Source organism: Mya arenaria, chromosome 5 (assembly GCF_026914265.1).
Source record: "Mya arenaria isolate MELC-2E11 chromosome 5, ASM2691426v1".
NCBI lineage: Eukaryota > Metazoa > Mollusca > Bivalvia > Myida > Myidae > Mya > Mya arenaria.
The window spans coordinates 8,955,501-8,977,770 of NC_069126.1; the positions used below are offsets into that span (position 1 = coordinate 8,955,501).

General features: G+C 37.1%; 1 protein-coding gene across 5 annotated transcripts in view; it reads left to right on the forward strand.

The window, feature by feature from the left end:
• LOC128234725 (protein TANC2-like) overlaps positions 1 to 22,270 on the forward strand; it is a 104,312-nt gene that overhangs the window by 79,807 nt on the left and 2,235 nt on the right. For all 5 annotated transcript variants that reach the window (XM_052949158.1, XM_052949160.1, XM_052949161.1 and 2 more), the window contains 16 exons: positions 7,547 to 7,739; positions 7,956 to 8,059; positions 8,231 to 8,542; positions 9,574 to 9,738; positions 10,126 to 10,224; positions 11,414 to 11,535; positions 12,714 to 12,855; positions 13,125 to 14,265; positions 15,195 to 15,426; positions 17,466 to 17,702; positions 17,994 to 18,170; positions 18,368 to 18,710; positions 19,438 to 19,613; positions 19,903 to 20,127; positions 20,525 to 20,671; positions 21,615 to 21,715. In XM_052949158.1, coding sequence (XP_052805118.1) covers positions 7,547 to 7,739; positions 7,956 to 8,059; positions 8,231 to 8,542; positions 9,574 to 9,738; positions 10,126 to 10,224; positions 11,414 to 11,535; positions 12,714 to 12,855; positions 13,125 to 14,265; positions 15,195 to 15,426; positions 17,466 to 17,702; positions 17,994 to 18,170; positions 18,368 to 18,710; positions 19,438 to 19,613; positions 19,903 to 20,127; positions 20,525 to 20,671; positions 21,615 to 21,715 — 3,916 coding nt within the window. The remainder of the gene's footprint in view (positions 1 to 7,546; positions 7,740 to 7,955; positions 8,060 to 8,230; positions 8,543 to 9,573; positions 9,739 to 10,125; positions 10,225 to 11,413; positions 11,536 to 12,713; positions 12,856 to 13,124; positions 14,266 to 15,194; positions 15,427 to 17,465; positions 17,703 to 17,993; positions 18,171 to 18,367; positions 18,711 to 19,437; positions 19,614 to 19,902; positions 20,128 to 20,524; positions 20,672 to 21,614; positions 21,716 to 22,270) is intronic.

Sequence of the window (22,270 nt, forward strand, 5' to 3'; positions counted from 1 at the left end):
GCTAGGATGTGCATACCAGTGTGCTAGGATGTGCATACCAGTGTGCTAGGATGTGCATACCAGTGTGCTAGGAGGTGCATACCAGTGTGCTAGGGTGTGCAAACCAGTGTGCTAGGATGTGCATACCAGTGTGCTACGATGTGCATACCAGTGTGCTAGGATGTGCATACCAGTGTGCTAGGATGTGCATACCAGTGTGCTAGGATGTGCATACCAGTGTGTTATGATGCATTATGAAGTGTGTTCTTACAGACAGAAAGATGGAATCCATTCAAACACACTTGTTAATAACAAAGTTTTTTCCATCAACAAGTGTCAGATCATTCACAGCTGCCAGTTCCATCCTGGTGCAGTTTAAACCTAGTTTGTTTCTGACTCATTCTTCTTTGCTATACCATAAAGTACTTTCAATGTCTATGTAGCCTGCATTTTCCATTCATGCCCTTTTTGTGTTCATGCATTTGTTAATTGAGGAAATAGGATTGGTGATAGAATGCTGGGTAAATATGGAACTGTAACAATTGCTGCTTGTAAAATTGTACAATGAATTGTCCTTAAATCAATAAATGCATTCCAGTTTTCAGATTCAAACATTGATATGATACATAACTTATGCACTTTAGTTATGCTGCAGAATGATGCATCGGAATCTGGCTTATGTCTCTACAGAAATATTTCATAAAAGTTGCATTTTGAAGTTGGTCTGGGGAAGTTTCTGGTTAAATGTATATAAAGATTATGCTATTCGCATTATTTTACACATCAATGACTTTCTTCTTAGCTTGCCAAGAATAAATTACAGAAATATCTAAAACACAAATATGAACAGTAATGGTCGAAAAATTTGTAAAACAAGCATGCAGTTACGATGAGGAACAGTCACAAGTCCAAGTCTAACCTCAGACTCAAAAAAAAGGACTTTTATTAATTTACAAAAAATCATCTTAATTCCATTCGTTTTACCAAAATAAATGTGAACAATTGTACAATTTCGAAAGTAAATTAAAATAACTAAGCAAATTTGATCATCAAGACTCGACTAGATAGAAAGTACATAACAATGAAATAAAGATGTGTAGTTTTGTGCTTTAGTCTGAACTTAGACTTGATACTGCCTGCTTGTTCATCTGTTTGCTAAGGCATTTAGCCACTGTAACGGTCAGTTCTGTTTAAGGGCATGGCATAGGAAATGAGTATTTGCTCAAATGCATTTTATTTCTATTTTTTGTTTGCCGTTTTCCTTATTCAGTCTCGGTCATGTCAAGGTTCTGATTTCATATTTGCAGTTTAAGTGACACAAATTTTAAACACAATGACTGCTCAAATTTTAATATCCTGAAAGGCAATAAAAAGTATTTCACCTGTGTAAGCTTCTGTTGTTAAAGGTTTTTTTCACTCTTACAGTCATTAATATTTTAAGGTTGAAATATTAAAATTGCATGAGTCACTGCATATAAAGCTCCCCATTGACTGCACATTATTGAAAAGATAACATGAGAATTATTGAACATTCTATTTGAATAGATGGCTTTTCATTTGCTATTATTTGATGTTACTCCAGGGGAAAAGTTATACAAGAGGTCGCCAATATTAGTGTGAATATTTGCATATCAATAATTTAATCCTAAAAGAACAAGATCTTTATAGATCTCAAAAAGTGCTTTCTCACCTAAACATACATAAATTATGTAGCACATGAAATACAGAACATGTAGTACAATCAGAAGCTACCTTTGTACAAAAGTGTTTCAACTATAATTGTTAAGTAACTTGAAAAAAATCACTGCAGTATTTATGTTGGAGACTGGCTGTTTATCCCCATCTGAAACTAAATCTGGAATCAATTTAAAACATTTAATTAGATTCAATGGAGGTTTGGGGATATCTGATAGGCTTGTTACAGCTGGGAGTGGAATGTGCAGAACAGTGGACATGTGTTTCTGATAAGACCTTGCTGTGACCTTCACCTTGTACATGTGAAATATGACAGAGATGACAAAGCCTGCTGACAAAAACTTGACCTAAAACATCAATTACAAAAGCCCTAAGCTAATAATAATACTGTTTCAGATTTAAGCTCATGTTCAAGATAAACAATGCATAGTCTGCTTATAAGTGCCTTTTTAACAATATGGACCAAAGGGCAACACATTGAACCATGCATTCAAGGACACAAGCTAAAAATAAAGAGTAACAAAAAGAAAATATGCTTACATCATTGAACCATGCATTTAATTACACAAACTATTTATAAACAGTAACACAAATAAAATGTGCTTACATCAAAACTACATCAACAGTGCTTACATTGAAAGTACATTAACTGTGATAACATGGATTCTACATTCACTATGCTTACATCAATACCATATTAAATGTGCTTACAACTGTTTCTTATATCAGTACTACTTAAACTGTTTCTTATATCGGTACTACATTAACTGTTTCTTATATCAGTACTACATTAACTGTGCTTACAGGGATACTACATTAACTGTATTATATCGGTACTACATGTACATTAACTGTTTCTTATTCGGTACTACATAAGCTGTTTCTTATATCAGTACTACATTAACTGTTTCTTATATCGGTACTACATTCACTGTTTCTTATATCAGTACTACATTAACTGTTTCTTATATCAGTACTACATTAACTGTTTCTTATATCAGTACTTACATAACCTGTTTCTTATATCGGTACTACATTAACTGTTTCTTATATCGGTACTACATTAACTGTTTCTTATATCGGTACTACATTAACTGTTTCTTATATCCGTACTACATTCACTGTTTCTTATATCGGTACTACATAAGCTGTTTCTTATATCAGTACTACATCAATTGTTTCTTATATCAGTACTACATTAACTGTTTCTTATATCGTTACTACATTCACTGTTTCTTATATCAGTACTACATTAACTGTTTCTTATATCAGTACTTACATAACCTGTTTCTTATATCGGTACTACATTAACTGTTTCTTATATCGGTACTACATTAACTGTTTCTTATATCGGTACTACATTAACTGTTTCTTATATCCGTACTACATTCACTGTTTCTTATATCGGTACTACATAAGCTGTTTCTTATATCAGTACTACATCAATTGTTTCTTATATCGGTACTACATTAACTGTTTCTTATATCGGTGCTACTTAAACTGTTTCTTATATCCGTACTACATCAATTGTTTCTTATATCGGTACTACATTAACTGTTTCTTATATTGGTACTACATGAACTGTTTCTTATATCAGTACTACATGAGCTGTTTCTTATATCCGTACTACATTAGCTGTTTCTTATATCGGTACTACATTAACTGTTTCTTATATCGGTACTACATTAACTGTGCTCACATTGATACTTCTTTCACTGTGCTCGAAAGTACATAATATGTTGTACAAAAGCTAATGTAAGAAACAAAAATATTTTTGTTAATATTTGTTATTAGATCTATTTATTTTTTATTTCAATGTTGCAACTATGACATTGATTAATTACAATGTAGCTTTAAATTCCATATTGTGGCTGAAACCAATCTGAAGTACTATGTTAATGACAGGAAACATGCCTACATTGAAAGTGGTTGCATGAATGTGCCATAACTACCAGTGGTATCTACTCTACAAGTTGATTGTTCAGTTAATGTTGACATTACTATTGGCTGACTAAATAGACCTTCAACCCCGGTGCTGCCCTAGAATGCTAATGGTCAGGAAATCAGATCAGTTTTCTTTGGCAGCAGCTGTCTGTATTTTATGAGCTGTAATGGGTTTTGTTTCAGCCTATATTTGTGTTTTTGTGTATCTACTGTAAAAATAATATGATTTGTGTGATAAGAACAAGGTATCTGATTACATAAAAAATGAAACATAAGGAATAATATGTTTATGGTTTTTGAGGCAAACTAGTTAAAGTGTTACAAAAGGATACCCACAATCCATTTGTATTTGCTATATAATTAACTATGACATGCAAAAAAATGCATTTTCTTGTGTGTGTCATGTAAATTCATTGAATTTGTGTCAAGTGTGTTTGATACTTGTGTGTGTGTCATGTGCATTTCTTGTGTTTGTGTGTGTGAGTGTGCGTGCATGCGTGTGTGTGCATACATGTTTCATGTGTGTTTTCTTGTATGTGTAATGTGTATTTATTGTGTGTGTGATACTTGTGTGTGTGTCATGTGTATTTGATATGTGTGTGTATGTGTCTTGTGTGTTTCATACTTGTGTGGGGGGGTCTCGTGCATGTATGTGTGAACATATATGTGTGTCATGTTTCATGTATCATTTTCTATGCCTGTTTTCTTGTGTGTGTGTCATGTGCATTTATTGTGTGTGTCATGTGTGTTTGATACTTGTGTGTGTGTCATGTTCATGTGTGTTTGATATTTGTGCGTGTGTATGTGTGTGCGTGCGTGCGTGTGTGCGTGCGTGCGTGTGTGTGTGTGTGTGTGTGTGTGTGTGTGCCATATGTGTTTTATACTTGTGTGTGTGTTTTATACTTTGTGTGTGTGTGTGTGTGTCATATGTGTTTGATACTTGTGTGTGTTTGTCATATGTGTATCTTGTGTGTGTCAAGTGTTTTAATACTTGTGCCACTGAAAACAATGATCATGATTTATTAGGGCTGGGTAACCTTTAGCACCTATTACAGTAGTTATGTTGGCCAGTATAATGTTCCTGCATTCCAAACTGTGGCATGGCTGTGGTTCTCTAAAACAATGCAGTTGTTTTTGAAGCAGTTTTCACCCCATGATTTACTAGACAGCTGTGTTGTATGGAATATGAAGTGAGTCTTGTTCCCTAGATTCCAGGTCAGACAACAAACTCTCCAAAGCAACATCAAAGTGCTGGGTTGCCTCAGATATAATGGAATATACCTGAAAGATGCTGTTGTTATAACAATACAACAGGGCAGTCAATACACTTTGACACATATTGAAGAGAATGTCAGAGATTTCCTTTATTGTTGTTATGGATTCATAAAGGCCTGTGAAATTAAGGCCAAATAAGCAATTGTAGGTAATAGTTAATTTTCTCTACACTCTATATATGTTCTAGCCTTGTTTAACCTGCAGCTTTTCCTGTAGCCTTTAAATGATGGTCCCATAAGTCTTATAATGCTCTTATGAAGTCTTTAAGATAAGTTCCAATATTCATTAAGGTTTTCAGTTGCTGCTTTTAATTGTTGTAGAAAGTTCAAAGCTCAATAAAGTGAATAAAGAAGCTGTGTCCCTATAATCTAAGTGTAATAAAGCTCTAAAAATTAATTGACTTGGAATTCATCTGCCTAACTCCATCTCTTTATTGATGCTTACAATCTAGTTTCATGTGATTGCTGATTACCAGTTTAATGAGGAGGTACACCATCAATCTCAAGAAGCAAATTTCTCAGTAATTTAAATATATTACTATATTAACTTTAGGCAAGCAAAACCCTGGCCAATTCCCAAAATGTCTAAAACATAACTTGTTTAATTAAGCTGGGATTTCTTGGCTAACATTGTCCCCCAGTGGGACAGCAGTGTGAGCATCATTGAGAAATGGCATCCTGTAGAAAATCAATGGCTGTTGCATGGAGAGAGGTTTTATTCTAATTTCCATGGAAATCAGGCATGACACTAACAGTGTAATCATGGGCTTCTCTATTCTCTCCTGGAGTTCCGGCTGGAAGCTGGTCTGGTATTAATCTGTGGAGATTGTGGGGAATTTAATGGTAAACTTAAAAAATAGAATCATGCTTTCTTGTTGATCCAAGGATTAGCAATTATGTCTTAAGTGTTTTATAAAGACTTAAGGCCAGACTTTGAAGGTTTTATAAGCAGTGAAAGGTATGCCTTCAAATAATGTAAGCTATTAATTGGTGGTCATGCTTTGTTTTGTCAAGCTAGAAATAAAATCATATCAGTCGGTTGTTAAAAAGGGATAGGCAATGTATTATATGGGTATGTTTCAATGAATGATTTTAATATAGGTAATTTGATTTTATCTTCAGGTATGAATGTAATTTTAACCAACCATATGTTAGCTTATATCAACACTCCATTCATAAACCAAATTCTTTTGTTTTAACAATGTGAAGGATTCTATTCAGCCATCTCAGAACAATAGCATGGAATGGATCTAGGAACAAGTGTGCATTTGTTTGCAAGTCAATCGGAATGTCATCTAGTTTATGGGGAATTTCAGAACTGAGATTATAAGCAGGATGTCTGGAGTGTTACTGACAAAACATTGAGTGATATATGGATGTATGGAATAGTCTCACATTCAAGAGAAACTGCCCTGGCTTTTGTCTTCCTGACTGTTCTGTAATATTTCTGCCAGTTTGGTCTGGGATCAAGGCAAATTACCCTCCAGAACGGAGACTTGGAGAGTTCTGGAAAAATTAAAAATAAAAGGTACAAATCATATTCACACAGTTTTTTCATGCATTGACTTAAGGTAGGTAATCACTGGAAAATTGTGTCTCAGTTTTATTTTGGAAATGGAAAAGTAGTTACTTTAAAATCACTTATTCAAAGAATATCTGTGCCATTATTGCCTAATTGGTGAAATAAATCACTCATACTCAAAGTACTTATATTTTTAAAAGTCAATGAAAAAATAACCTTAACATTCTGTACTTTAATAGACCTGTTGTGCTCTATTGGTCTATATTTTATTGAATGAGTTATGATTTTTCAATAAATAGAAAACAGTTTGCTGAAATGTCAGATAAAGTGTCACAATTAATTTTTATACTGGCTCATAGTTTTTAATCCCATGTAGAAATTAAATGAATTGCTATCAGATCTGGGTTTCGAGCCTTTATCTGATATGAATGTGCAGCGCAAGTGTGGAGGAAACTGGTGTCAGCATGCTCTTGCATATCTCTTCCTTATTTTGTTGTTGTCAGGGCTTCAGTTCTATAGGGATACATAGCTGAACGCTGACAGAGAATGGTAACATGTAGCGAAGGTATTGTATGCAGACAGTATCAGACAATATCAGGCTACTGTTTGTCTACGATATGTCAGCCATGACAAATGGGTGTTTGGTGATAAGTACAAATATTTCAGGGCAGTTTCAACTGCCTTATCTGAAGCCAGTGTCAGATTAAGCATAACTAATTGCTGGCTTGCCCTAGAAGCTGCTGGTTATGAAAAACCCTGAGGATTATATGGATACTTGACTGTTTTTTGAATGGTAGATTGCTGGGCTTATCACCCATATGTTACTGAAATGAAAGTGAGTGAGAGCCCGCAGTGAGCATGTCAGTCCTCCTAATGTTCTCTGGTTTTATATTGTACAATAACAGCTAGTTCTTCATTGTTTACAGGAATCATGCCACAACTGATTGGTGTTGAAACTGTATGAAGGCATATTTCAAACCAGAGATGAAACATCATCATCCATTTTTGTTGCCACGAGACCTTATATTGGCTCCTATTAGTTATTGTATTATCAAAAAGTCTTAATACTACAGATACTTTCCCCCAAACTACTATCAATAAGGAACTGAAAGCTACATGATTTTCATTCCAGGTCAAAGGTTAAACTACTCGAGTCATTCTGGGGTTGCTGGGAAACCAAAGTTCATGACCTCACAGACACCGACCCAGCCTCCAGGAATGAAGAGTATCCAGCAACAACAACAGCAGCAGCAGCAGTACAGCCACTATGCCAAGCCTTACCACCACCACCTCCAGCAGCAGCCTAATGCTGATCCATACTACAGGTACCACATACACATGTACCTCGAACAGTTTTGAATTTAAGATGGGAAGGATGAACTTGGAAATATCAACTTCTGATAAACAATTTGTGTTACTCAAAGAAATTGAAAATACATGATAAGTGAACATATAATTGAGATGGGATTTAAAAATGTTTGCACATGTTTACATTCAGTTGTAATTTTTACCTTATAATTTAACTTGTTCATACTTTGCAGCAGTGACTCAGCTATTGGTTCTCCTGAACTGGGCAGTACAGCTAGTGCTGCGGGGACAGGTCAAGACGATGGACACTACACTGACCAGCAGCATGGGCAGAAGGGTAGGTGTTAAGGGCTTTTATGGAACAGTGTGTGTATACCACGTGATAAATTATGTCATAAATGCTATGTCAGAAGGCAATATTATTATTAAAATAAAGACTTAAATCATGATACTAAAAAGTTTGCATCACCAGCATTCCCACCATTAACCCTCGCTCTCTGTGTTCCAGCGAAGGGATCCCCACCCCCACCCCCACCAGATGTTGCCCATGGGGACCTCATGGCCAGACTCGGCCTTCTTTTGGACGGCAGGTCAGCGAATCAAGTGCAGGAGTATGTGTCTAATGGCCAGAAATCAGCCAATCACACACCAGAACACACCTACCATGGGCAGAGGCCAGCTAGTCAGGTGTCAGATCATCTATCACATGGTCACCGAACAGCCGATCAGCACAGAGAGGAGATATACACTTTGACCTCAAGCAGTAATGGAACCCCTGACAGGGGAATCGCAGATACCAGTCCTATGTCAACTTTAACTGGTAAAAATTTCACATATTTGCAGTTTTGCGCAATAAGGTAAAAACAAATGATTACATATTAATTATATATATTTAAGTCTTAACTAAGAGTGAAGTTTGCAATGACCATAAAGTCACTTCTGATATTTGACCAAATATATGAGTAAATTAATTAGCAAATACCACTAATAGCAAGTTTAGGCTTATATACTTAAAAGAATATAGAGTACTAAATTTAATTTTGCAATAATGTTGATATATCTGCAAAATGTGCTCACTCATGATACAGGGCATGCTATATTTGGCTATATACTTGTCTTGTTGAAGAATCTTATATTATGATTTATGGTAAAGCCATTAACTATTTTATACCATGTAAAACATTGCATCAGAAAAGCTCCATTGTCAAGGTAGATCAAACAAGTAAGAGGCAAGATTGATGAACAAAGACACACTTAACTGGTGACCCAGAAACCAAGGGAAATATTAACTCATGCAGGGGCAAATTAGGCAGTAGATCGGATGTCAGTGTTAAGGTTTTACCTCCCACAAACACACTAGGCTTGCTAGATAAGCTCGTTTGCTTCATTAAAGTACCCAGATATGCACACAGGGATCATCAAGTGACACTAGAGTTCACAGTTATCAATAGTTTATTGATAAAATAGTTTGTTAACTACAACTTCACATATCTGTATTTTATCTATGTATGCACTTAAAGATGATTTTAAAGTGTCCTGTGTTTGCAAAATCATGCTTTTTAGATAATAAGCAGTTGTGACATTTGTCAGGTTGAAGTGAAAGGTCACAATTAAGTGTATATATGTTAATTACCAGATGCACAATTTAGAAATAATGATACAACTTCTGAAATTTTAAAAATGCCATATTCACTGTATTTTGTAATGCTCTCTATAACTTGTTGTTATTTTCTTCTATATCATTGTCATTTAAATGGATCTTTTTGCTTCTAACAATTTCAGGGCATCGATATTGCAGGGATTAAACTGATAGTGACTGCGTGGAGTAAATGTGTGTCTATCTGATTTTAGTGTCGTCAGGCAGTGACCGTGGCCAGACAACCCTTCATACGCCCAGCGGTCCCCCGCAACACAGTCGGGAAGCAAGCACAGACAGTATGGCTTCCATGAGCTCCCTGGGCACCGGCCTGTCCCTATCCCCCCATGCCACCACACACAGGCCACACTCTATCACAAGTATGAGGGGACAAATGATTAAGATTCTCAAAGTTAATTGCTTGATTTTTACAATGAAGTACTTTTTAAACACAAAACATTTCCATTACCATGATCATGCAAGTTTCCAAGGACATTGATAGCCAATCAATTTAAGTAATCTTAAGTTGAGACCGCCTGTGTGTTCAGCTGAGGCATATTTTATTCTAAGTGTTTGATGTAGCTGTCCGCTTATACAGCTATGTACAATGTACTAGCCTCACACATAGTTAAATACAAATTCATTAACCTACTTAAAATAATATATATACATTTTTTTATTCTCCAATAAAAGGTTTCTTGTTTAATATTGAAATCTACTTTGTACTATCTTTACTTTAACATGGTATGTTCCTTGTGTACTTGCAGCCTCTGCCCCGGGTGCTATTGAAGACCTGAATCTGTTCAAGAAGTCGAAATTCCGTCGCTCTGCACGGGCTACCATCGGATATTCGGAGGACCAGAAATGTAGGTGTACATTGTTCCTTTAGCATCTAGCAATATTTGAGCATGGTCAATTCAAGGCTGCATAGTGTTGACCCTCAAATCTCCGCCAGTTGAATCACTAGACAGATTCTGATTGAATAGCTTAGGAACTCTTCTGACAAAAATGGCTGTCAAATTTCCATTTAATCCTGAATTGGTTTTACAAAGTTGGTCACCAGAGGTTCATGTACAGGCTGTCTGGTATAAGGACATTATGAGCTAAGACTGTGCCTGGCTAAAGCCAATTTGATGGTTTAGTAAAGGAAAATAATAACTTTTGCATGCCATTTATGTTATTTGTTAAGATGTTTCATTACACTCAAATAAACTTACTAGCAAAAAATAATTTAAGTTTCATATATTTTATGGGTGACATAAAATTAAATGGATTTACATAAATGGGAAGATATTGGCCAACGTGATGTGAAACACAATCAGAGCACTGTGTTTGTAAAATTTAGTATAAATGTATTGTGCTTTTTCAAACAAATAAAAAAATCATTGTAATAACATCATATCTTGTTATTGATAAAATTACTTGCATTTTTGTAATGACAATTTAAATGTCTATTGAAGCACAAGAGCATAAAGAACTGTTTAGTAATTTCTGTTCAATACATCATCCTAAGTTATTCCCAGTAATTTAACACTGATGTGTACCACCATGGCTATGTCAGGTTAGATTTTAACATCATCTTACAGCAGGCAATTGAAACTTCGGATGGGTGCACAGTGACTTGCCAGTTATGCTATAACAGGTGTTACATGGTACTTGATAGTAATTGCTATTGAAATAAATCGTCTCTGTGTTTCATCACCGTTTTCTAATGTTTTTTTCTCACACTAGGAATTAATTAAATTTAAATGTTGGCTTCATATACCTTTGAGAAGTTGAAATGCAAAAGTTTTCACATTAAAAAAAAAAAACCAACAGAAACACTCTTGAATATTTGTGAAAATGTGCCAAGAACTTGTTGATATAGAAGTTTGTTTGTTCAATCCCTGTGGATATCAATTTCTTTGAGTGTTTTTAACACACCCTTGAAATCTGCATATAACCTCTGGTCCATACAAACATGTTGGTGCATTTCAACAATAAGATAATTAAAACTAAATTCAACATCATAACCATACCATCCTATTACCCCTCCCTCTTTTGTGAATAATCCAGTGCGTATCCAGCCAATCCGGCCACCTCAGCTTCACATGACCCCTCTCATATTTGAGATCCCCCACCCAGAGGGTACGGCAATGTTCATTGGAAGGGAGTGGGTGTTTAGGGACATTGATCTGGTAAGTGTGCCAGAATTATTGTTAAAGTTTATAGTTTTTTATGAGAAAGTCAAATGGAAAGAAATTGTTTGATTTTATATAGCTATCAACATCTACATTGCTACATCAAAGGCAGGGAAATTTGGCCCTTATAAAATTTAAACTGAACAAGAGATGTTAGTGAAACATTTATGCCCCCTTGGGAGCCAAATTGTTAGTAGGATTTGGACACTTAAATAAAACACTTAAATAAAATATGGACAATCAGAAAACCTTTTTTCAGCTTACAGTCACACTGACCTTGACCTTTGACCCACTGACCTCAAAATCAATAGGGTTCATCTGCTGGTCATGACCAATAAGCCTACCTAGTATGAGGTCCCTGGGTCAAAGCGTTCTCAAGTTATTGATCGGAAACCGTTTTTCATGTTAAGGTCACACTGACCTTGACCTTTGACCCACTGACCTCAAAATCAATAGGGTTCATCTGCTGGTCATGACCAATACACCTACCAAGTATGAGGTTCCTGGGTCAAAGCGTTCTCAAGTTATTGATCGGAAACCGTTTTTCATGTAAAGGTCACACTGACCTTGACCTTTGACCCACTGACCTCAAAATCAATAGGGTTCATCTGCTGGTGATGACCAATACACATACCAAGTATGAGGTCCCTCGGTCAAAGCGTTCTCAAGTTATTGATCGGAAACCATTTGGTATTCCGACCGACCGACAGATCGGAAACCGTTTTTCATGTTAAGGTCACACTGACCTTGACCTTTGACCCACTGACCTCAAAATCAATAGGGTTCATCTGCTGGTCATGACCAATACACCTACCAAGTATGAGGTTCCTGGGTCAAAGCGTTCTCAAGTTATTGATCGGAAACCGTTTTTCATGTAAAGGTCACACTGACCTTGACCTTTGACCCACTGACCTCAAAATCAATAGGGTTCATCTGCTGGTGATGACCAATACACATACCAAGTATGAGGTCCCTCGGTCAAAGCGTTCTCAAGTTATTGATCGGAAACCATTTGGTATTCCAACCGACCGACAGACAGACCGACCGACCGACCGACCGACCGACCGACCGACCGACATGTGCAAAACAATATACCCCACTTTTTTCAAAAGGGGGCATAATAATGGTATTGTATACCATGTTTAAAAAGTGACTCCTGTATCTTCCATTTCCAGTCATTGAATGGAGAGCACACGTCCTCAGATCACCCCTCAGGTGTGATCATTGCCGGCAGTAATGGCAGTGGGAAGACAGCTATCATAGAACAGCTCGTCGCCCATAGCTACTTTGGGGATGGCAAGACCAGCCTTGTGCAAGGTAGGTCTGAGGAAGAATGATAATAAGCAATTGATGTGAAATATTACCAGGAATTATGTTTGGCATTTGTGTGTCAAACTAAAATGATGATGTTTGTTGTAAACAGTCCAACAATTAGGCTAGATTAACCTTAAACAGTAGTTAGACAAAAATTTGCTTCAGTATTGTGGGAAGATAAATGTTAAAAATATTAATAGTTTCAAAATAATTGCTGTATGATTTTTTTCTCTACAATGCTAAAAACCTTGTGCACTTGTTTGTGCCATCAGCTCCCAGCAGTCGTCAGGCTACGGACAGGCTCCATAATGGCGTGAACTACAGCCCAACATCGACGCTCAACGCGCACATGAGCGGCTCAAACTCCAGCTTGAACTATGATGCCCTGCGTACTCTTGGCGCCCAGGTGGTGGCCTATCACTACTGCCAGGCAGATGTGAACAACACATGCATGGTGCCAGAGTTTGTACACAGCGTGGGGGCATATCTGGCACAGGCCCCGCAGCTGGTGGCATACCGAGAGCTTCTCCTGCAGGACCCCCAACTCCAGCATGCCCTCTCTCTACGCCAGTGCCTCCAGGACCCCGCCCACGCCTTTACCAAGGGCATCCTCGAACCCCTCGAACAAATCAAACAGTCTGGCAAGCTGGATGGTGATACCTGCTTAATTGTGATAGATGGATTAAATGAGGCGGAATTTCATAAACCAGATTATGGTGAAACTTTGGCATCTTTCCTTGTACAGCATATAGAAAAATTCCCTGGATGGCTAAAGTTGGTGCTAACAGTTCATTCTAACATGATTGAGATAACAAACTCACTGCCATTTCCCAGGGTCTTTATAGATAAAGTGGAGGGCAATGATATGTTAGTACGAGACTTACAGGAATATGTGATTCACCGAGTGCAATGTTCTGTTCAAATCAAACGCAATATGGCCATGAAGACGCTTGATGCTACCACGCAGGGCAAACTGGCCGCACATTTACAAACACTAAGTAATGGGTCTTTCTTGTTTATAAAACAAACTCTCGACCTTGTAGAGCAAGGCCATATAGTGCTAAAAAGTTCAAATTACAAAATTCTACCTTTGACTTTATCAGAAGTGTTCTTATTGCAATTTAACATGAAATTCCCGAGTGTTCGATCTTTCGAGAAGATTTCTCCAATATTGGGGGTAGTGCTGGCATCCCTATATCCACTTACCGGTGAGCAGATATTTGAGGCTCAGAATTCCGGCTACACAGAGAAGTATGTGAGCCATGAGGACTTTACGCAGAGACTCGGTCTCATGTCCGGACTTCTCTACCAGAGGCGAGACAACAGATACGTGTTTTTCCATCCTGCATTCCGGGAGTGGTTAATAAGACGTGATGATAATGATACCAACACAAAGTTTCTCTGTGATCTGAGGTAAAACCAAGTGTTCGCAGCATTTTGTTTTTATAAGATTGTTGAATCCTAAATGTAGTCATATACTGCTCATCTGATCAACGAGTCTATGAAAAATATGTCACATATGAAATTGAGGTTCTACTGGCTAAATCAGATAAAGATTGTCTAAACTTACCAATCCAAATATTATATTCCAAATAAATACTACTACTTCTTAGATATGTCATTTTGAAAAGTGATAGTACAATATATTTGTTGATGAAGATGGTGCAATTATTTGTAAGAGCTAACGCTGGATGTTAAAGTTAAAACTTATAGAGGAATGTGTCGATGTTTTCATCACATTATGAAACATAAAAAAGTACAAATACAAGCTGTTCTTTAACCTGTAACAAGTTTTAAGACATGAGTTGAACTGGAACATACAGGGCAACATGTATCCAATGGTTTCTGTTTCCAGTCAGTAGAAATCAAGGTTAATGACCAGCCAGGGGCAAGCAGCACCTGATACATTAGTCAATGTGTTAACATATCTATTAGCTTCTGGCAAAACAAAAATTACTCTAAAAAGTTCTTTCAAGCATAAGGAAGATAAATTACATGTATCAGGTTTTTGAGTACAAAGTACTTAATGCTCAAAGCATGCTTTAGTTGTACATGCTGTCAACTAGACAGGATTTTCCTTAAAAATCTTTTAAATTAGTCGTGTTTGAAGTTTTTAAAAGGTTCTTTAATTTAGTTTTACTTATTGTTATAGTTTTGTCTTGTTATCCTAGGTTTTTTTGTTTTTGTTGCAATCATGAATACCTCTTTGCAGTTGAAGTCACAATTATGTTTATAAATGAAAGTATAATGATTAGATTTATTGTAAAAATGAACAGGATTATCATATTAAATTGTTCAAGTTATATAATACCCTGTTTGTATAATCACCTTCCCTATACCAGACATGGGCATGCACTGCTGGCGTTCTACATGTCACGAGTTGCTGCCCCTCTTTCCTCTGAGCGCACTATAGAGCTGGGACACCACATCTTGAAAGCTCACATCTACAAGAACATCAGCAAGCAGCGGGGCTACTCCTCCCGCGACATGCAAGCTCTGTGGGTGGCCATGTCAGCTGACAACCTCTCCGCATCCCTTGTCTGTGAGAGGAACCTCTACTCTCCCAATGTCAAGGTAACCAAACAAGAATTTGTGACAATAACACCTTTTATTTTAGCCTGATTGTAAAGACAGCTGATAGCTGATATGATCCTATCGTGAGTCCATTTCCTGGGAAGAAACAAATCTTGTTGTTTTTAACAGACAAACAAATATTGCCCTGGCAATGATTGAACCTAATGCATCTTGGCTAAGAGGCAGACACCTATACCACAAGACCATTCTCACTCTTGTGGGGATCAAACCTTTGAGCTCATGGGTGAGAGGCAGACACCTGTACAACTAGACCACTCTCACCCTGTTAGGGATCGAACCCTTGACCTCTTACTTGAGAGGCAGAAACCTGTACCACTAGACCACTTGCACCCTGGTAGGGATCGAACCCTTGACCTCTTGGTTGAGAGGCAGAAACCTGTACCACTAGACCACTTGCACCCTGGTAGGGATCGAACCCTTGACCTCTTGGTTGAGAGGCGGATACCTGTACCACTAGACCACTTGCACCCTGGTGGGGATCGAACCCTTGACCTCTTGGTTGAGAGGCGGATACCTGTACCACTAGACCACTTGCACCCTGGTGGGGATCGAACCCTTGACCTCTTGGTTGAGAGGCAGAAACCTGTACCACTAGATCACTTGCACCCTGGTGGGGATCGAACCCTTGACCTTTTGGGTGAGGGGCGGACGCCTGTACCACTAGACCACTTGCACCCAGGTGGGGATCGAACCCTTGACATTTTTGGTGAGGGGCAGACACCTGTACAACTAGACCACTCTCACCCTTGCACACTTTCTTCAGCTTTGTGTGTAATTGCATTAATGTTTTCCTGTTTCTACTACATGTATTTCTCTAGCTGATTCAGTTTTTGTCAAAGTGATGGATGTAATGAGAATTTCATTTTGGTGAAAATCATGCAAGACTTGCATGATTATCATAACTTAATTTTGATATAATTATGTTGGTGAAATTTGAGTTTATTAAGGTTATGTTAGAAAGAAAATTAATTTTAGACAGAGTGTCAGCATTGGTGAAAAAAGATGCCACAAAATTCAACCAAATTCGGTAGACATGCTCAAACTATTCCAAAAGAAATGTGAATTTGAAACAGAAATAAAAACATGGAATACCCCTAAACTGCAGGGATAATAGTTATAATATAAAGTTACACATGAGTTCTCTATGTTCCTATTTGATATGGTATTTGAAATATTTTGATCATTACTGGTATACTTTAAAGATAAGATCATAATGCAGTTATTAAATTTGATGACGTAAAATGCAATATGAAACCGGCCATGAAGTAGGTGCTTGTCTGCTTTTAATGAATGAATTATCAATCTTATTTTATGAGTCATATTGCACAAACTTGAAAAATGTGATAGGTAAACAAATTTTTAAATATTTGTACAATGTAAAAAATGTTATCAATGAAATTGTAAGTTGGAGTGATATGAAACTGGTTGTGTAACACTGCAGTTTCAAGGTTGAGGGAATGTCCTTTAAAGATTACAACATAACAATGTTATACATTACTTCATATAATTTTGCTGTTACAATGCTTGACAGTGAACAACTTTTTCTTGGCAGAAGTTATGTACTCTTGTGACTTTTAAAAATTGAGTTTATATTGAGCATATAAAAGAATGTACGTATTTTTATAACCCTCTACAGGAAAATTAGGTGAAGCAAATCAGCAAGTTTATGCCCTATGACTCATTTTAAAGTTTTAAATTCTGATATGTTTTGGTAAAGTTTATATAACTAGATCAGTGTAATGATTTAGAAATACCCTGTCTACAAGCATGAGAGATTTCAGGTTCAACCCCTAAACATTAAAGTTAAATAGTTAACCTCTAATAGCACCGGGTCTTAGGTTTGATTCATGATTTGGGTCTGTGGTCTTAATAATAAGACTGGTACCATTTTCTTCCCAGGATTAGACATCTTATTCAGTGCAAACAATATCAGTAACAACTGTTCAACCTAATTGAACGTATATAAGTACTATTTAACATTTACTTGCATTGTAATAACTCTGTTCATCCTGACCTAGGTGAGCCGTCTGATCCTGTTGTCGGGCGCAAACCCGAACACCCGTACACAGTGTGAGGACAACTCTCCTGTTCTGTGTATCGCCGCCAAGGAGGGGTTCTCTGACATGGTATCCCTCTTACTGGAGTTCAACGCCAATGTTGATGCTGTGTCTGACACGGGTATGTCTGCACTCTGCTATGGGGCGGCCTGCGGACACACAGATATCATCAAAATGCTCTACCTCAGGCATGCAAGGGTAAGCTGTATATAGATGTTGTCATTTCATCAAAAAGTTAGATGACTTTGTTGATTATTTTAATAGTTTAGTTTAAAGCAATTTATTTTTAGCTTGGATGAAAACCAGAACTCTTGTTTTAATAGTAATACTTACTAAAACTCTTTACTATATGATAGATGACATTGTTTTCAATAATCTATGGCCTTGAAATTGTACTAGTACTGTAAGACTATTTATCACTTATGAAAAACTCAAGTCAAAACCAGCAAAATCACATGAAGCATTCTAGTTGTAACTCATATATTTCAGATTAACCATGTGGACAACAGTGGTCAGTGTGGGGCTGTGCATGCCGCGGTTAACGGACACCTCGAGTCTCTCGTGTACTTGCTGCAGTGTGACTGGCAGCGGTGGGAGGGCCAGGTCTCCCTCATTGAGGCCATGCAACAGTGCCTTATTGTGGCCGCAGCCATGGGACACCGAGAGGTATGCATCATTGAAAAATGTACAGATTAATTTGTCAAGTCAGAGTTTGGCTATGTGCCAGTTATTTCATTCAGTTTATTGCGAAATTTAAACAATGGGTTATTCTGTTGACTAAATGTTTTTGTGCTTTTTGAAAATGACATGGTAATTCTTTCAATGCAGCAAACTTTTAGATGACTTTCTGTGTTGTATATCAGATCTGTGAGTTCCTGCTTCACTGTAACAAGAATCGACGGGACGACTTCGGTCTTGATGTAATAGACTCGCTCCTCGGTGAGACCGCACTCACAGCCGCCTGTCTCAATGGGCGTAAAGAGATCATCCTGTGGCTCCTGGATCGGGGTGCAGGCACTGAGACACCAAACCAGAAATCTTTCTCCCCACTGTTGTGTGCCGTGGAAGCGGGCAAGTGGGAGATTGTCGACCTACTCCTCACACTTGGCTCCTCCATAGAGCAGACGGACAAACACGGCCGCACCCCGCTCATGATTGCCGCATACAAGGGACACATTGGGGTGCTAGAGATGCTTCTCTCCAGAGGTGAGACCATTAATTGTTAATACTGTGAAATGAACTTATTTTGTTTATTTCTTATAGCTGATTTGTTATAAAAGCTATTTACTGATACACAATCCTTTAGAAACCAGATCTGGTGTCTATAAGTAAGGGCCATGATAACATCTTTATGTTCTTAGCATTATAACCTGACAAATTTTTCGCAGAGAGGTGAACACCACACTCTCCTACAAAGATATTGATATGATTTTCTTAATTTATTTGCTTGAGTAAAATCTGGGGGAGTATACAGTTCAAACAGATGAACTCATGCTTATGCCTGCTAGCATTTATGGTAATGGCTGATGTTTACTGTTATATTAACCGAGCAATGTGATAACAACTGCGTTACCATAAAAATGCAGAAAATTGACACTGCATAAAAATGTTGTTTTTTTTGCGAGAAAATGTAGAGTTTTACATTAACCTTTAGTTCCCCAAGGGTAAAAAAACAGTTTGAATCATGATTTGTGTACTAATGTATCTTGTTTTATAAACCATTCAATCACTCAACTGTATTTATCAGACTTACAATTTCAGAAATGTATAGAACATCTTTTATGTTGATATGGATAAGTAGTTTTCAAATCAAGCCGGTCTAAGGCCAGACTTATTAATTGTTAAATATTTTAACAATAACTATCTCATAATGACAAGCTGCTGCAGAAGAAATTTATATAGCCATGTTAGAATACTTATCTCCATATTTCAGGTGCCTCCATCCACAAGACAGACAAGGAAGGCCTTACAGCACTGTGTTGGGGCTGCCTGAAGGGCCACCTGCACATTATCCAGTCTCTCCTGGACCGTGGCTCCAACCTCCACCATGCCGACAGGTGCGGCCGCAGCCCTCTACAGCTGGGGGCCTTCCACGGTGATGCTCAAGTGGTAGGTTCACTGACTGGTCTTAGGAATTCACTTGAAATATATTGTCTATTTTGTTGTGTTCATTAATATGCAGCGTCTCAAGTATTATTTTCTTGTATATTAATCAGAAATGATGTAATGGCCAGTGTTTAAGTGATCTTTTTAATTCTGTGTTGGTCTGGTATTTTATTTACTTAATTTAAGGACCAAAAATTGCTCTTTGTGTTTGTGAAAAGGATGAAAAGTTGCATACATGTTTCAGATTCAATTTCATTCATATTGTCTGAAACTTTACCTATTCTGCCTACAGGTCCAGTATCTCATAGACCAGGGAGCGCAGATAGAGCATGCTGATCTGAATGGGATGCGAGCTGTTGACCGAGCCATCGACCGACGTAATACAGCCGTAGTGGTGTGCTTCCTGCGTAAAGGAGCAAAGCTTGGTCAGATGACCTGGGCGGTGGCTGCGGGCAAACCGGACGTCATGTTGCTGCTCCTCAATAAACTGATGGAGGATGGAAATGTGCTCTATAGGGTAAGGACGGGAAAGCAGTAGATACTGGGCCAATTGTTCATAGCTTTGTTAAAGTTAGCTTTAAATGTGAATTATTTGATGATGAATACAGCAGAATACAACAGTTTATTACTGTATTCATTAAACTACCAGAGCAGTAATGATTTCAAAGTTACCAACGTTGATAATTTAGACAATGTTTTGAAAAATTGGCCAATTGTATGAAACTAAGTTATGCTGTTATAGTTCTACAATCATGCTGACCTCATTATGCTGATGCAATGCATCCAAAACTTGGTAGATCTTTTTCATTTTGGAAACCTGAATTCATGTGCTGAGTTAATATTGTAATATATAAGTTTCCCTTTGAAAAAGTATTTATCTTATTATAATTATGGAACTTTTTCCCCCTTAACAGAAGGGTCGTATCAAGGATGCAGCCCAGCGTTACCAGTACGCCCTGAAGAAGTTCCCGGAGGATGCGTACAGTGATGAGTACAAAACGTTCCGCGAGATCAAACTCAACCTCATGCTGAATCTGTCACGCTGCCGGCGGAAAATGAATGTAAGAACATTTTCTTGTGGATTACAAACCCTTTCTTCCAGTGTGTTGGGCAGTCAATTTTACAGTCCAATGAAAACACTGGGATTTGACTGTTGACTTTAGGTTTAATCTTAAGCTGTAGCTCATGTACTGCTGAGCCTGTTTCATTTAAGGGCCACAGTGCAAAATTGGGGGGATGGCCAAAAATTGAAATATTTTAAAGGTGCATGTTTTATTTCATTTTGAGGAACAATCTGTTTTCAAGAATAAACACTCGAGGCAAAATCTGATAAAATCTTCTTATGTAAAATGTGCTCTGCTCATTATAACACATATACATCTTGCAAAGGTGTATGTATTATGCTTGCTAGATATTGAACCTGAAAACTAAATAAAAAATGAAACTTTATATGAGTTTATGTTTTGGTCCAACTTTTGCACACTTTAGATGGCTTTTAAGGGTTTTTGTTAGAATTAAGTCTTAAATCATAAGGAACATCTCAAATAGCAACAAGTTGATTTTTGTTTTAATTTCCTAAAATTTCATTACCTACACATTTATAGCAAAAGAATAGATACTGTCACTAAGATCATTTCAACTGTTGAAAAAATTAAACAAACTGAAGCGAGAAAATAAATGGAAGCTTAGGGATAAATGTAATAACATGGTTGTGTTACATTATACCAAATACCTTCATGTGTTTATAAAGAGAGTTAATGCACATCATCAGCAGATGGTTTTACAGATATTAATATGATAGTTATTCACAGTTCAAGGGAGGCAAGTCTTATAATAAAATGCATACCAAATGTTTCTCTTTGAACTAAGTATATATTGGATTACTAATATTCAAACATCATGTTTTATTGGTGGAAATTTCTCAATTATAATCATCAAACATTTGTATTTAGTTATGGTTAATACTGAATAATTGTTAAATGCCCGCCTCTCGCCCTGTTCCAGGACTATGATGGAGCTATTGACCTGGCCACGAAGGTTCTGGAGATGAAGCCAAAGTGTTTTGAGGCATACTACGCCCGAGCCCGCGCTAAGAGGGATAACAGGTATATAACAAGTTGTAGAATGCCAACACACGGCTTTGGTAACTAGGAGAACTGGGGTATATTGATTGCCTAAGAGTACCTTAACGACGTTTCTTTTATGCTTTTTGGTGCTATCATGTTATTTTCAAAGCATCATTGCATTCACTATGGGTTAGGGTTATTAGAGTTGAAAGCTTTTTATATTACATCACTCAAATGCTGATACAACATTTTCCTTGCCGTTTTACGATAAACACACATTGATAATATTACCATAGCAGCACCACTTATGAAAAGATTGCTTTCTGTGATTACTCCCTGAAATAAATATTGATCCTACAGTGTAGGCTACACTCAAAATCAAAAACTATTTTTTTTGATAAAAAGTTCATCCAATATGCAATCTCTATAATTTTCCTTTTTCTATAAAAATATTGGTTGTAGTATACTTTGTTTTGGTTTCAGTTGTATTAAGTTTATTTGATAGAGTTAGGAATACTTAGTAATAATATATATACTTAGTACTAAAGTAGTTGACCAACCAACTATTGTTGTAAAAATCTTGCCTTTGAAGAG